Raw genomic sequence first — 14,906 nt, forward strand, 5'->3', positions numbered from 1 at the left:
GTGTATTTAAGGAAATATAATGTGCACCGATGGTGACGAGCAAAAGGGTAACAAGGCTTTTAACTTTTAATTTTCAGGCTCCATATCTCACCATCCACTACAGCTTAAAACTTAAAAGGGAAACTTCCTTCATTTTATAGATAATCTTGGCAATCTCATACATAAGTTTCAAATACAAAAATTTAGCATATGATCAATTATGCATATTTTTGTCAGGTCACTGAACTGTTACTGTTTTGCTCCTAAAAATCTAAGTTTTAATTTTTATTATTTTGTTAGTATTTTGCAACTCCACTTTTGGCTTTCAACACTTCATGAATCCTTTTGCGCGTACTCTTGATCAGATTCAAGCATGTCTCGACTGAAATCTGACCTCAGGTCTCTTTTACATGTTTGTAATGTTGGACCATACTGGTTGGCTTACTTGGGTATTTATACAGTATTTTTCTTCAACTCTATTCACTAGTGGTCGATTGGGTTGAGGTCTGGAGACTGTGGAGCTAATTAATCACCTCTACTTCATGGTCATTGAACCATTTCTTTGCAAATCTCACGTTTGCTTTGGGTCATTGTCCTCATAGTACGTGAGTGTCCAAAGTAACTAGTCTTGTAGGATACGCATAGTTCAGCATTGAGACCACCATAGATCCTGGTCAAGTATCCAATGCTTTTGGATGTGAAACAACCCTAAATCATCAGGCTTCCTCCACTGAATTTGACAGTTCCATCCGATACAATTTCTCGATCCGTTAGCTTCTCCCAGACCCATTTGCACCAGTCAGATCCCAGTCTATTGATTTTTGTTTCATCGCTCAAAATCACCTGCTTCCAATCTTCTACTATCTACTTTTCAAACATTTTAGCATGCTTTACCTGACACTTCGTATGATGATATTGCAGTCGAGGCTTCCTCATGTTTTATCGTGTCTCCTTCCAGAATAGTGTATTGTGCGTTGAAAAGTGCTTACATGGATGTCTTTGATCTTACTATTATGAATCACATGAACCACTGTCTCAGCCGTGAACCAAAACTTATATACCTTGTGATGATCAGACTTGTTGACTCTGATATTTTGCTTGGACATCCATCTCTTGGCTTTTGATTGGATGGACAAACTTCATTTCTTATTCTTTTAACTATCATGGCACTCACATGCAGTTTGGCAATTTTCTTGGCCAATAGACTTCTATTGATGAGCTGGATGATGCAGTTTCACATTTTGTGGCAATCTTCTTCATGGCTTTGCTTCCATTTGAACCAGTGACCTTTTGCTTAGGAATAAACCTAATACATTGGGCTATTAGGGAATGTGAGACCAGGTTTTAATTTTGAGTATACAGGAATTAAAAGGTTTTTTCCAACAATAGGACCAAAACAGTAAAATCACAGTGACATGACAAGTATATGCATAACTAATCATATGCTACATAGTTGCAAGTCAAATTTATCTAGGATAGCGCCAAGGAGATTGTCTATAAAATGAAAGCAGTCTCATGTTCGAAGTTGTAGTGGATGATGAGAGATTAAGTAAAAAATTCAATACATTATCCTTTTGCTAATCAGTGTATATTATAATTTGATTAATAATTAAAGGAGCTGTCTGGGATTTTTATATTGATAGCCTATCCTTAGATATGAATATAAGATGGCTGCGTGTGCGACACCTAGCACTCCCAACAATATGCTATTCCCAGTGCAGGCAGCAGACAGATGTGCAGAATTGCTGTGCTGCATAGCATATCTCCATCAATGGAGTAGTGGTCATGACTAGGTACTTGATATTCAATCAGAGGGTTGGATACACAGAACCCAGCTCTGGCCAGTATGTAGTTGACTGAGCGGTGTAGCTTTGCAACTTGGCATATTTGGGAACAGATGTTTGTTGGACATCGCACCTTCACCGATCAGACATTGATGACCTATCCTAAACATTGGTCATCAATATAAAAAGTCCCAGACAACCCTTTAAAATGTTTATCTACAACCACCGCTTCTGCGCATTTGATATCTGGAGTCTACAATCACCTCCAGACAATCTAGTATGCTCCACCTTGATAAAACGAGCACTAAGACACGTGAAACGCGCGTTGGATGGTTCCTTGCCAGTCCCCCTGCAGGTATACTTTTCTTGAGCTGTTTATTCATTTATATATACTTAACTGATTAGTTTAACTTTTCGGTATCTCTATGCATTAGACACAGTGACTAACCAGCTCAATTTACCACTTGCTCACCTTAGCCCTGCAGGGGGATGACTAATTTTCTCTATATGGCTCTTAACCTTACAATTTAATACAGACAATTTAGCACTTATGGTCTACATGTGATCAATAGGGTATCTACCATTATTGTGATAATACATCTCTTTGATGATTTTGATTATCTGTCTGTTTTGTATTGTTTGCATAGCCGGACCATTCCTTCTATGCCTCTTTTTAATTGTGTCATATCTATGTCAACCCTTTTAAATATTTCCAATAAAAATTATTTTTAGTTTTCTATATAAGTCCACTTAGTTTCTCCTCTTTTTGCCAATCTAGTATGCAGGCAGGCAATTTTGTTTCTCAGATTATGACCTCATCTGTTTATAATGATGATTGGAATATACATTAATGCTAACCCTGATACAGTGCAGTTGTAAAGAAAAAAATATGTATAAATAGTAATACAGGATCTGGAGATATGGTTTAGCAATGATTTAGGAAGGTTTTAGTTAAATTTAAAGGGTATTCCAGTGCCAAATCATGAAAAATTAATGGGTCCTACATGTTCTATTTCAGTTAGTGTTTGCTCTTGGCAAGGCAAGAGAGAGGACAGGTTTGTTTCAGATAATAGAAGATTCCTTCTGTGTCACTGTGTTGAGGAGAGCCATAAGATGAAATACTTAATTAACTTCTGGACATAGAGCACTGTGAGAAGTGTATTCAATGAAATCATTTCTCTTTACATAAGCCACTCTTAAGAGGAAGCCAAGATGGCCCCAATGACATCACAGACCCTACCATCAGCATGGATCCACCAGATGACTACCCTCCCATCACCATGGTATCATCCACTGAAGTCAGACCCGCCCATCAACAGCAACACGGATCTCCCCATTCGCTAGCCCATGAACTGTCCCACTAAATGGGCATATCTGAACTTGTGTACGCCCCTAGCCTATATCAAGAGGACGCATGCTCTGCACTCGCTCTGTTTGGTGCCATCTTTACTGTAGTCAAGAAGAGATTTCCCATTCGACAGTGTCTGGTGTGATTTCTTTACGCATGCACTTGATTCACACCAATTAGGACAGGCAACAGGCAACTAGTGATCTCTGACTAAAAGTTCACCCTAACAACTGTACATGAGATACATACATATATATGTATATTTTTATCACACACACACACGATCAAAATTGGAGAACAATGTACGATCACTTGCTTTTTGTCAGAAATAATGTAATCTACATTAATTAACATTTGCAGGTTTTATGTAAGGGGTACACCATGCCACTAGAATAGTGTTTTCCAAAAGATCCAAAGTTAATCAAAACAAAACCTTTATTTTGCCCAAAATGTGATGATCATAAGTAGAGAACAACAATGACTGTAGCACAGAGAAAGATTATAACTAAATTTTCTGAAGGTAACAACAGTCACCAATCAGTGGGACGTGTACAGGCCATCGCTGTGAATGACTTCAGCACATTTGAGGTCACAGGATATCACTAGTCTCTCACACTGCTCTGGTGTCATTTTGGTTCACTCTTTTTTGAGTCTCTTCCACAGTTCTTTGACTGTTGTGGGTTTCTTGGCCATTTCTTTGTCACAAAGGATTTTCCAGAGGTTTTCTATTGGGTTTAGATCAGGACTCTGGGCTGGTCATTTCATTGTTTCAATGTTTTCTGTTTCAAGGAGCTGCTTCATCCATTTTGTTGTGTGACAGGGGGCATTGTCCTGCATGAAAATTGCTGGCTGATTAAGTGATGATCACAATTAAGGAACCACGTGTTGTTGAAGAAGGTTCTGATACACCTACATGGCAGAGTGAATGCAAGTGTGTATGAGAGGTTAAACTCCTGCTGCAGAAAACATTCTTCAAACCATGACACTTCCTCCACCACCTTTCACTGACTTCCTAACATATTTTGAATTAAGTCTTTCCCCAGTTTGACGACAAACATAAGGTTTCCCATCAGATGCAAATAAATTAAACTTGCTTTCATCACTAAAATTAACTGTGGACACTTCTCTGTCCACACAACATGCTCCTCACCAAAGGTGAGTCTAGTCTTGATTCTTTCTGCTAATAAGAGGTATGGTTACTGCAGAGTGGGCTTTCAGTCCAAATTCTCTTAAACGTCATGACACTATGACGAGACAGGTCCTGACCCTGTACTGCTCATTTACTCATATCAGAATATAAATCACATGACCATACAATGACCTTAAATATATATACATGCATTTATTTGTAGATTTGTTACTTTCCTTACCCTTAACCAATATTTTTTATATCAATATATAGCCATTGGAAAGCCTGTTTTTTTGCACGACAAGTTGTAGTGTTACTTGCAAATAATTCAATTTACCATAGGAGGTTCTGAAAGATGAGAAACAAATTCCAAGTGTGGTGAAGTGGTAAAAAAAAGGGCAAAACTACACACTGCTTTCGGGTATTTGTTTTTACGGTATTCGGATTGTGGTAAAAATGACGTGGCAAACATGACTCACGAGGTCAGTATGATCTTGACAATGCCAAGGCTGTAAAATAGGTATAATAACTGGAATGAAGACCGTGCAATAAAGTCTTAATAGGGTGGTAATGGGGTGTGTAAATCAATGTGCTCATCTGGTTGGGGTTGTAAAGCCACAGCCATGGAACAGAAGCATAAAAAAGGCTGCTGCAGTCTAACAGAATGATGGACAGTATACCAGGAGATAAGGGGTTAATTCAGCACTGTCTATACGTTTTGAAGCATGAGGCTTCTTCAGGACTTAAACTACTATACTATAAATGTGATGTATACAAACAGACATGTTACATAGCATATTTGAACTAAAGTACAAAAAAAAAAAAATCCAAGTTCTCACAATAACTTTATTCACATTGACAACTGACGTCAGGTGACCATGCAAATATGTTTTACACTTTTCAGAAAACAAAATTTTAAAAATACATACGTATAAAAATATGGGTATACCTCAATAGGAGAGTCCTATGATAGAGATAAATTATTGAAGTTTCTGCTGGTATTCAAAAGTGGAAAAAAATAGTGTCCCATGTCAAGAAATCATTGTTTAATAATGGTTATTGCAAATATCAAGGTATGTGTGGCGCGCTGGACAAGCCAGGTCGTCACAGAACTACACCAACACACCCCACATCCCGGTTAGGCACACCGAAGTCAAACAAAAACCCTTGTTGCCTCCCTCCAGGGGCTGATGTCCACACCAGGGGGTGGGCCAGGCGATTGGTCCCACCCACCGAGGAGTTCACAGTCCTGGAGGTGGGAAAAGGAAGTTAGTTAAGTGCAGAGTTCAGTGAAGTGAGGAGAGAAGTGGTAGAGGAGCAACTGACTGACGGCGTCCGGGTGTGTGGCCCGGACGGTACAGCAAGGTTGGAAGATGGTGGTGACCGTCTGCAGGAGAGGTTGATTGGAGCAGACCGTAAGGACCGTGGACGGGCGGTGGCCCGGCGGTACCGGACCGGCGAGCAAAGAGAAGCCAGCACCATCCGGCAGGGCTTACGGACCCCGACAAGGCTAGGAGTCACCGTCCAATTTGTCAAATCCGTTAGCGAAGGGAACCTCCGGGGTTTCCCAGCAGTCAAGTCCCGATTGAAGGCGACAGCTCAAACCGTGAAGGGAAACACAGTCACCGCCAAGGCTACAGTTCCCAGGGCCAGAGCCTGCGGGCAAAAGGGGCTCCCTCAGTGTCCATCCAAGCTGGGGAGCGGGTTACCGGTGGGAAGCCATCGGAACCGTAAACAACACAGGTGCAGGGAAAGGCAGTCACCATCAACCTACCGGGAGCAGAAACCACCGCAGCCGCCAGTGGGCCCCGTCCATCCAGCCGTGTGTTTCACCAAGGACTTTGTCTTCATCATTGGCTGAGTGAGTACTACTGTGCCATGCGGCACAGCGCTGCCCCCGCGACCCTGCACCTCGCCAGGCCCCATAACCCGCCTGCCATCCCTAACCCTCACCGGGCCCCGGGACAACCAACCCCCTACCCACGGAGGGGAGAACCAACATCCAAGCTGCTCCCAGTCATCGCTCCCAGGATCCCCGTCCAGAGCAGCGGTAGTGTCACAACCTCACCACAACCGTGGGTGGCGTCACGGACAATATAAATCCCCAAAACCAACTCCCCTTTTCACTCACGGGCGAGGAACGCCGCTCGAGTCCCCGGGATCCGGCCCACCGCTCGAGCCACCACCGAGCAGCAGTAACAGCCGGACCCAAGGAGTGGGTGAGCGCAGCATCCCCTCCTCCGCCCGTGACATATGTGTAATTAATAAACGATAAAGCAAAGATGTTTAAGAGGACATGTCATTGTGTATCCCCTCTCTTTGCTTTATCCATTATGCATACCTTGATATTTCCAATATCCTTTATTACAAAATGATGATTTCTTGACATGGAACACTTTTTTCCCTACTTATGAATACCGACAGAAACTTCAAATCATTCATTTCTATGAAAAGACTCTCCTATTGTGATATACTCATGTTCTTATATATTTGTTAATTTGTTTTCTGAAGCGTATAAAACATCTTTGTGTTCACAAAATAACTTTATTCACATTGCAATTCGCAAGTCAGGTGACCCTGCAGTTTTTTGTAGTTTTGTTCAAACAAGAATGCTATTTAACATGTGACTGTCTATACATACCATTTGAAGTTATGTCCTGAAGAAGCCTGAAGCTTCGAAACGCTTAGACTAAAACTGCTTATTTATCTATCCTGAATAATTGCACGGTCCTGGTGAGTGCTAAGGAGGAGACAGATGGTTAGTTGCTTGAATTTCTTTATTCATACCACAATCGGCGGTGACACGGCTTCCATGTGACCGGCCACATGACCGCCCCACAGGACACAGTTCACTCGGGCAGAGGATCTCCATAGTGACGTTTGGGTGTACCGCCCAGCTCCACAACCAACACTCTAACCGAGGTTGTGCAAGGTTGCACAACCTCTCCAGGTGAGCGGTTAAAATACCCTCCTTACTATCTTTTGCCTGAAATCCTTCACATGTGCTCCTCCTCTCTTTCTATGTACTTATTTATCTATCCTGGCCTCCTCCATTAACCCCCTTATCTCCTGGTTTACAAGCCTGTAAAGTAACTTTGTGAGGGAGGAAAAAAAACAAACAAATCACTCACAATTTTCCCCTTTTTAACCAAATTTATGAAATCCAACATGTTATTTTATTCGGTACTGACTACAGAATGCTTGTGCTTTTTCGAGCGATTTGGAAAACACTTTTCCCCAGACAATTCTCTTTGGGGGTAGAAGAAAATGGAGGTTGATATGATTTACGTTTATTTATGAAAATATCTGAACATTACAATTTTTAAGAATCAGCTATTGTAAAACTATTTTAAAAGGCAAAATATCAATCATTTATTTGCCATTGTGTACTGAAGGTCTACCACATGTCTACTGTACGTCATAATCATTTTTTTTAAAGACCTTTTTTTTCTAATGTTAGATGGCATAAAATGTAATTTCTAATTTTCTCAAGGAAATTTGGAAAAAACGGTTTATGATTTTATAGTAACCATTTTTTGTTTGTATTGACTGAGGGGCTTATGTCAGAAGACCCCAAAACGAGACCCCATATGGAATAAACTGCACCTTTCAAGGTATTCAAAATCGCGTTCAGTAAGCTTGTTAAACCTTCAGATGCTATACAGGAAATAATGCAATCAGGGTTTAGAAGGAGGGAGAGCAGAGTTTCCGGGAATAGTTCGTGGGCAATATTTGTTCTTTCTAAAAAGTACCAGAATAGCCGAAATTCTCCAAAAAGTGACCCCATTTTTTAAATTACATATCCCTCTGGGAATACATCTCCATGTGCAGGGACTATTTCAAGTATAGGTCCATAGATATTTTCCAGAAGCACGCAGTTGTTGCTGCAGATTGAAAGATGTAAATGTACCAGCTTCATGCCCATTATATTGTGTTTCTATAGTCATGCACTGCCCACTACAATAATGCCATGCATGTGAACTGCACAATATGGGGAATTTAGATGTGGGATTTTTTCTTGACAGAACAATTCACTGCAATAAGGCAGATGTATTACTTTGTACTCTGAGTGGCCTTTGTTCGGTCAGTGTCCGTTATGTTTAGCAGTGTGCAAAAGCATGATCAACAGCTTTGTGCATGCACAAAAAATTTGAATATCACCTGAAAAGAGGCCAGACGAAGCCTGAAATGACTGCATCTGTCTCAGAATACTGAATGCTTCCTTCAGAAATTGTGTCTGAATCACACTTTTCAGCAATTTTGATGGAAGATGCCAACGTAAGTGCTCAGTGTAAAGCACCAGATAAATGAGAACCTAGGTTTATACTGATTTTGTGGGAAGCAGAGTGAACAAAATCAACAGTATAGAAATCAGTATACATTTTTTTTTCTTTTATGTCATTCATTGTGCTGTTCAAGTTTAAGACAGCTCCATTCTTTTGGTCAGTACAATAATGCTGATTCCAGATGTCATTTTTTTTTAATCTGTTGCAAAAGTTGCACATCAAAAGCGCTTTAAGAACCATAAAACTTTATTTTTCTGTCGACAAAGCTTTACAAGGGCTCATTTTTTTGTGGGCGAGTTGAAGGTTTTCTGCTACCATATTGTGGGACATAACTTTTCTTGATCATGCTGCTTCCTAAAAATCATAAAAATGAAGCAGACAAAATCTGAAAATTATTATTATGATTACTTTTTTTTAAGCATTCACTGTGCCTTTAATTGATAAGACAACTCTATTCTTTTATGATTACAGGCAGTGTGATGGCTCAGTGGTTAGGGTGTCATGGTGGCTCAGTGGTTAGCACTGTTGCTTTGCAGTGCTGGGGTCCTAGGACAGAGCTATGTGAGAACTTTATTTTTGCAGAAGATGATCACGTTTTCAGAGAAATAATCCTTTACGGATCAGTTTTTTATGGCATTTCATCCATTATTTTTGCTGTGGTATGATAAACACTAATCAAGGTTTTTTTAATGTCGTTGATTGTATGTGGTAGTTTGATAGTTTTATAGTTCGGGTTGTTCTATCACAGTGATCCCAAAAAGGTGTACTTTTTATTTATTCTGTATTTACATAAATGCATTTAATAAATAAATTATATTTTGGTACTTTATTTTGTGTTCTCTCATATTTTAACAATTAGTTATTTTTACTTAGTCCCAGTACGGTGATAAATACTGCACTACTCATGTTGTGCAGTGCATTAGATCTGTCAGTTTTAAACAAAGAGGAGATCTGTTTTAGCCATGCTTATGGTATAGTCCAAAGGGGCAAAATACCTGACAGACAGAAAAGGTCATTGTTTGACCTCCAGTTACCATGGCAACAATCAGCATACTAACAAAGGACTGTTGATGCTTGTGAGGGAGTTCCCTCATTAACCCTATAGATGCTATTTTTAATAGTGACCGTAGTATCAGATAGATCTAAACAGCCAAAGTAGTATGCGGTCATCAGACCTGGCTACAGCTGCAGGTGCTCAGCTGTCTCTCTTTCAACAGTAATTTTGAGGTGACAAAGTACAGGCATTCAGTGTATCGTAGTGGGGCCAAATATTTAAATCCACCTTACCACCTGTTTGTTTCTAGAGATGAGCAATTCCGAGGAAGTTCGATTCGAAGGCAGCAAACGAGGTGACCCTCCACTGGCTCAAGCTTGAGCAGAACCCCGAAGCAAGTAACTGATTGGCAGTTTGAGTCTCTGCCCACATACAGCCAGCCATAAACAGACCACTTCCGGGAGAAGGTGGGTGGGCTTTTTCAAACAATTTTTTGGGTTGCACACTACATGTAATGATGTTGTTACCCCCAGCATGAGCCATTCAAACACTGCCAGCGACTCGCACAGGGCTGAGCACCAAGCATACCTGAGCATAGCATTGCTCGCGTGAGTGAAGTTTGCACATAAAGCATCTGAACCCTGAACCCGAACCTTGATTTTCTAAGTTGGTGTTCGACAATCAAACCTCAGGTTCACTCATCTCTATTTGTTTTCCCCTCAATCTTCACCCCCACATTCTCTTTGATTGACACCTTTTGCTTCATAAAGCCACAGAAGGGAGGATGGAAACTAAGCAGGTGGGGAGTTGGATTTAAATGATTAGCCCTTCCATGAAGCACCAAGCATCTTCACTTTGTCACCACAGACTGTTCAAACTAACTCCCTTTAACCCTTTCAACCCAGGGCAATTTAATTTTTTTTTTTCTCCTCCTCTTCTTCCAAGAGTGATAATTTTTTTTTTATTTTCCGTCAATACAGCCATGACATCTTTTTGGGGGATGAGTTGTACTTGTGAATGATTCCATTCATTTTACCAGATAGTGTACTGGAAAAAAATTCCAAGTGCATTGAATTTACAAAAAAATTAAAAAAAAAAGTGAATATACGTTCACTATATGTTAAAACTGATTTGACAATATGATTCTCTAGATCAGTACAAGTATGTAGTTACTAGTGATGAGCGAGCACTACAATGCCCGGTACTTGTAATAAACAGTTTGCAGCTCAAATGGGTGTGACTCAAGCACACAAGTATAGTGGAAGTCATTCGGGGATTCTAGCATTATTCTGGGAAATCTTCTGGCTTTGTGGGCCTCCACCATTTTCAGAGCCCTAGGTAACTGCTTAGAAGAACCCATGGCTGCTGTTTTTTAGCACATGGTTAGAGGAGGCTGGGTTTTTATAAACCTGTGAAATTTGCATCATTTGGCCTTTCCTAACAAGCAAAGTGAACAAGCCATAACCCTAACAGGCTAAATAAGGTATGAAACGTTGGACAAAGTTATCGATGCACACAAATCTCCAAGAATGCCCACATTTTTGCATTGGCCCATTTTCCTTTGTGTAATTTTTCAAATGTTGAAGATGAAAATATTTGTATTTTCTGGCCTAAAATACAAAGGAAATTTGTCATCTTTAGCTCTAAAAGGCAAAGTTAATTTCTTCAACTTGCTTAGCTGTTCACAATTAAAGATGAGTGGATTTATGGAGGTTCAGTTCAGCGTATTCAGCTGCACTTTGTCTAAAGTTCTGTTCTGGACCTGGACTTTACCTGAACCCCACTGGAAGTCACTAATTGGGCAGTTCAGTCTCCGCCCACATGCAGTCAGCCATAAACAGAGCAATTCCAGGGGCAGGTGGGCAGGATTTTGCATTTATTTATTTTGGGGGGTGGCACACACACTACATCAAATCATGCTGTTACCCTCAGTGCAAGCTGTTCAAACACTGCAAAGGAAATGCACTGGGATGAGCACCGAGCGTACCTGAGCACAGCGATGCTCGCGTGAGTGGCATTCATACGTAAGCACCCGAACTCCAAATCTGAATTCTATTTTTTAAGTCTATGTTTGGTGTGAACACTGAACCTCGGGTTCACTTGTCTCTATTCACAAAAACAGTAATTTTGACCGGGGGCTCCCAAGCATTTATATACAACTATACATCAGCCCCCTTTTATTCTTCCCCTCCCACCTTTTGATAGTGGCAGTATTACATGAGGAAAGTTTTTGCTTCCCTCCCCCTTCCCCTTCAGGTTGATGCAGTTTGAGAGGATTAATTCTTCACCGGTCCATTAACCTGACGCACTTTAGTCTCTTTCAATACAAAAGCCCACCTTTGTCCTTCCTATTTATTTGTTTTATATTGTGCTTTATGTAATTAGGCTACTAATATTGTGGACTTTAGTTTTTTATATACAATGATGTTTATGTCCCATAGCACCTCCTCTAGATATCTTGTGTGTGCTTCATTGGTTATCACTATTGTATTTTAACAACAGGGATGGTTTGTAACATATGCGTTCTATGTGTGTTGGACTTTAGTGTTTCACCATATGAATGAAGGGACATTACGTCATAGCGATGGACAGGCAGTGTCTCTGCATCTCCTCCAATTAGTCCAATTATGTAGGACAGATGCACCGACATCTTTGCCATGCACACTCCTACCCAGAAGTTCCTGCCAAGTCATTTTTACGTTTAGGTAGTAATATTTCAGTTAATTTCACTGCATGACTGCTGCAGTTCGTGTCCACTGACTAAACACGTCAAGAGTACCAAGACACACGTTGTTTCCATTTGGGGTATTGTGTGGCTATAGGTTTATAGCCCCCCCCCACCACTTCCACAATCTACACAATAGCCATATGGAGGATTAATTGGTGAATCATCAAACCATTACTGGACAGAGGAGTGTCACACAAAATGGAGTTGGAGCAAGGTATTTCAATACCACATTGGTTGGTGTCAATACTGTACACTTATTGGTGCCTGTTATTCCTCTATTTGAGTGAACCAGATAGCACCTTAGTTATATTTGTGCTGTGTCTGTCTTATGGGTAATAGGCCTTTTTACAGGAAAGTTCAGTTTTAACAAATGTTGCTGCTATTCATATTGAAAGTTTGTTAAAATTACAGTGACAATTTAAAGTTCAGAACAGTTATTCCAAAATTGAATATCTTAATTATAGGCATCATTGCTTATCGTGCAAGAGGCAATTAAGTCTGTATTAGTTCCAATTGTAAGGCCCTGTGCCCACGGGAGCTTGCTTCTGCGGATTTTGCCGTGGAAAACCTGCGGATTTATATGGATTTTCCAGATAAATCCGCAGGTGTCAGCATGTACTGACACTCCCCATGTTATCCTATGGGACATGGGGAGTGCTGTGTCCACGTTGCGCAATGTGCGGTTGCGGAATATACTGCGGATATCCCACAGCCACACATAACTGCATGTCAATTATTCCTGCGGCATTACCTGCGGAAATCCCCTGCCTGGTCCCATACTTACCTGCCTTGATAGCAAACACCCGGTCATTTTCTCTCGGTGCACAGGAGAAGGAAGGAGGAGGTGGGCGGGGCCTGCACGAGCTCCGGTCATGTGACAGCCGGAGCTAGTTCAGGCCCGCCCACCTTCTCCTTCACAGTGTAAACACGGCCGGAGACAGGAGAGAAGTGCTGCATGATGGAGGTATGAACGCCCCAACCACTCAGCACTTGCTCTGCATTGAGGATGCAGTGCTGAAGCCATGGTACTGTATCCTCAATGCAAAATGCCCGCACCATATCCGCAGGACATTCCACAAATAAACCGCAGCATGGAAACAGAGAAAGTTGTGCTGCGGTTTTCTGGGAGATCCTGCTTAATGTCCTGCGGATATAACCGCAGGACACTTTCCCCCGTGGGCACATAGCCTAAGGCCCTGTGCCCATGCTGCATATTTTGACTTGGATATTGATGCAGATTTTCAGAAATCTGCAGCAAAATCTGCATGTCCATTGTGAAGCCAGCAAAGTCTATGAGAATTCAGAAGTGCTATGCCCACGTTGAGTATTTTTCCCTTGCATATTTGGTGCAGATTTCTTTTTTTCTGCACCAAATACGCAAGGGAAAAATAAGCAATGTGGGCACCACACTTCTGAATTCTCATAGACTTTGCTGGCTTCACAATGGACATGCATAGACCATTTTCAGGAATCACCAGATTGATTTCTGAACCTCCGGACAGGTCAAAATATCTAAGTGTAACGCAGATTGGATGCTATGTGGCATTAAGTATGCTGCTAATGCATGATTAAATATCATTGTGCTCTATGCAAATATTCATTTACAACTGAAAAACATTACATGACATATTGGGAAGAAAGGCCGTACTTTCCACTAATGCAATGGTAATCAGGCTTTAAATACAAAAAAAAACTAAAAAAAACCCCCAAAGCTTAAAAAAAACAACAGTAAAGAAGGACGAGCATTTAATATACTGATAGCTCGCTGTGAAATATGAAAAAATGAAAAATTATTAAAAAAAAAAAAAAAAAAGGACAAAGCATATGAAAGAATTTTTAACTAATAACAGTCAGTTTGCCATATGACAGAGTGGAATTACTAGAATCAATAACTTTAAAATGGATTTTCTCCCTTGCACGTTTTCACAAATTATGCTACTGTGGTTACCTAGTTCTTCCTCCATTGTGGCACCTTTAGCTTGGTTGGAAACTCCAAGAACTCGATTAAACAATATTGAAAAAGCGCTACCCCAGACACCTAAAAAGACAGAAGAAAGCTGAAATTATGGAGAAAACTTATATTTGACAAAATTACAGGGTTCATATAAAACACAGTATAATACACACTAAGACTGTACTAATCTATTATTCCAAAAGAGGAAAGTGTATAAAAATGGTTGGTTGCACTGGTTTATAAAGATTTTTATCATTAGGTTACATTTCTTGCTGACCATTCCAACTTAAAGAGGGAACATTTACAAATCAGACATTAACTAATTACAGTAGCCCTTCAGTCCATAATGAAAACTTAGTCCATAATAAAAAAAACAAAACAAACCTGCACTAGTTTTTTCCATGTGTTGGATAAAACTCACTGATTCAGACCTATGGGTGCTTTAAAAAAAAAAAAAAGAAAAAGCCACCGTATAGCCTTTGATTTTTATGAATAAGTGGCAAATCTTTAATATCAGAAATGGTTTTTGGTTTTGAACAATGTTTTTCTCACTTGCAGTTCATTTGCAATCCGTGTGCAATCTGTTTTTATAAAGCAGCAGTTACTCAAATCGACAAGATTTCAGGATGAAGCGTGGATGAGTTTTTTTTTATTTGCCCATGTGAATCCAGCTCTAATGAAGCTGATCTCTTTAAGTTACTTGT

General features: G+C 40.4%; 1 protein-coding gene across 3 annotated transcripts in view; it reads right to left on the reverse strand.

Moving 5' to 3' along the window:
- PLA2G4A (phospholipase A2 group IVA) overlaps positions 1-14,906 on the reverse strand; it is a 337,394-nt gene that overhangs the window by 83,660 nt on the left and 238,828 nt on the right. For all 3 annotated transcript variants that reach the window (XM_075320930.1, XM_075320931.1, XM_075320933.1), the window contains one exon: positions 14,197-14,286. In XM_075320930.1, the coding sequence (XP_075177045.1) occupies positions 14,197-14,286 (90 nt within the window). The remainder of the gene's footprint in view (positions 1-14,196; positions 14,287-14,906) is intronic.

This window comes from Anomaloglossus baeobatrachus, chromosome 8, assembly GCF_048569485.1.
Source record: "Anomaloglossus baeobatrachus isolate aAnoBae1 chromosome 8, aAnoBae1.hap1, whole genome shotgun sequence".
Lineage (NCBI taxonomy): Eukaryota > Metazoa > Chordata > Amphibia > Anura > Aromobatidae > Anomaloglossus > Anomaloglossus baeobatrachus.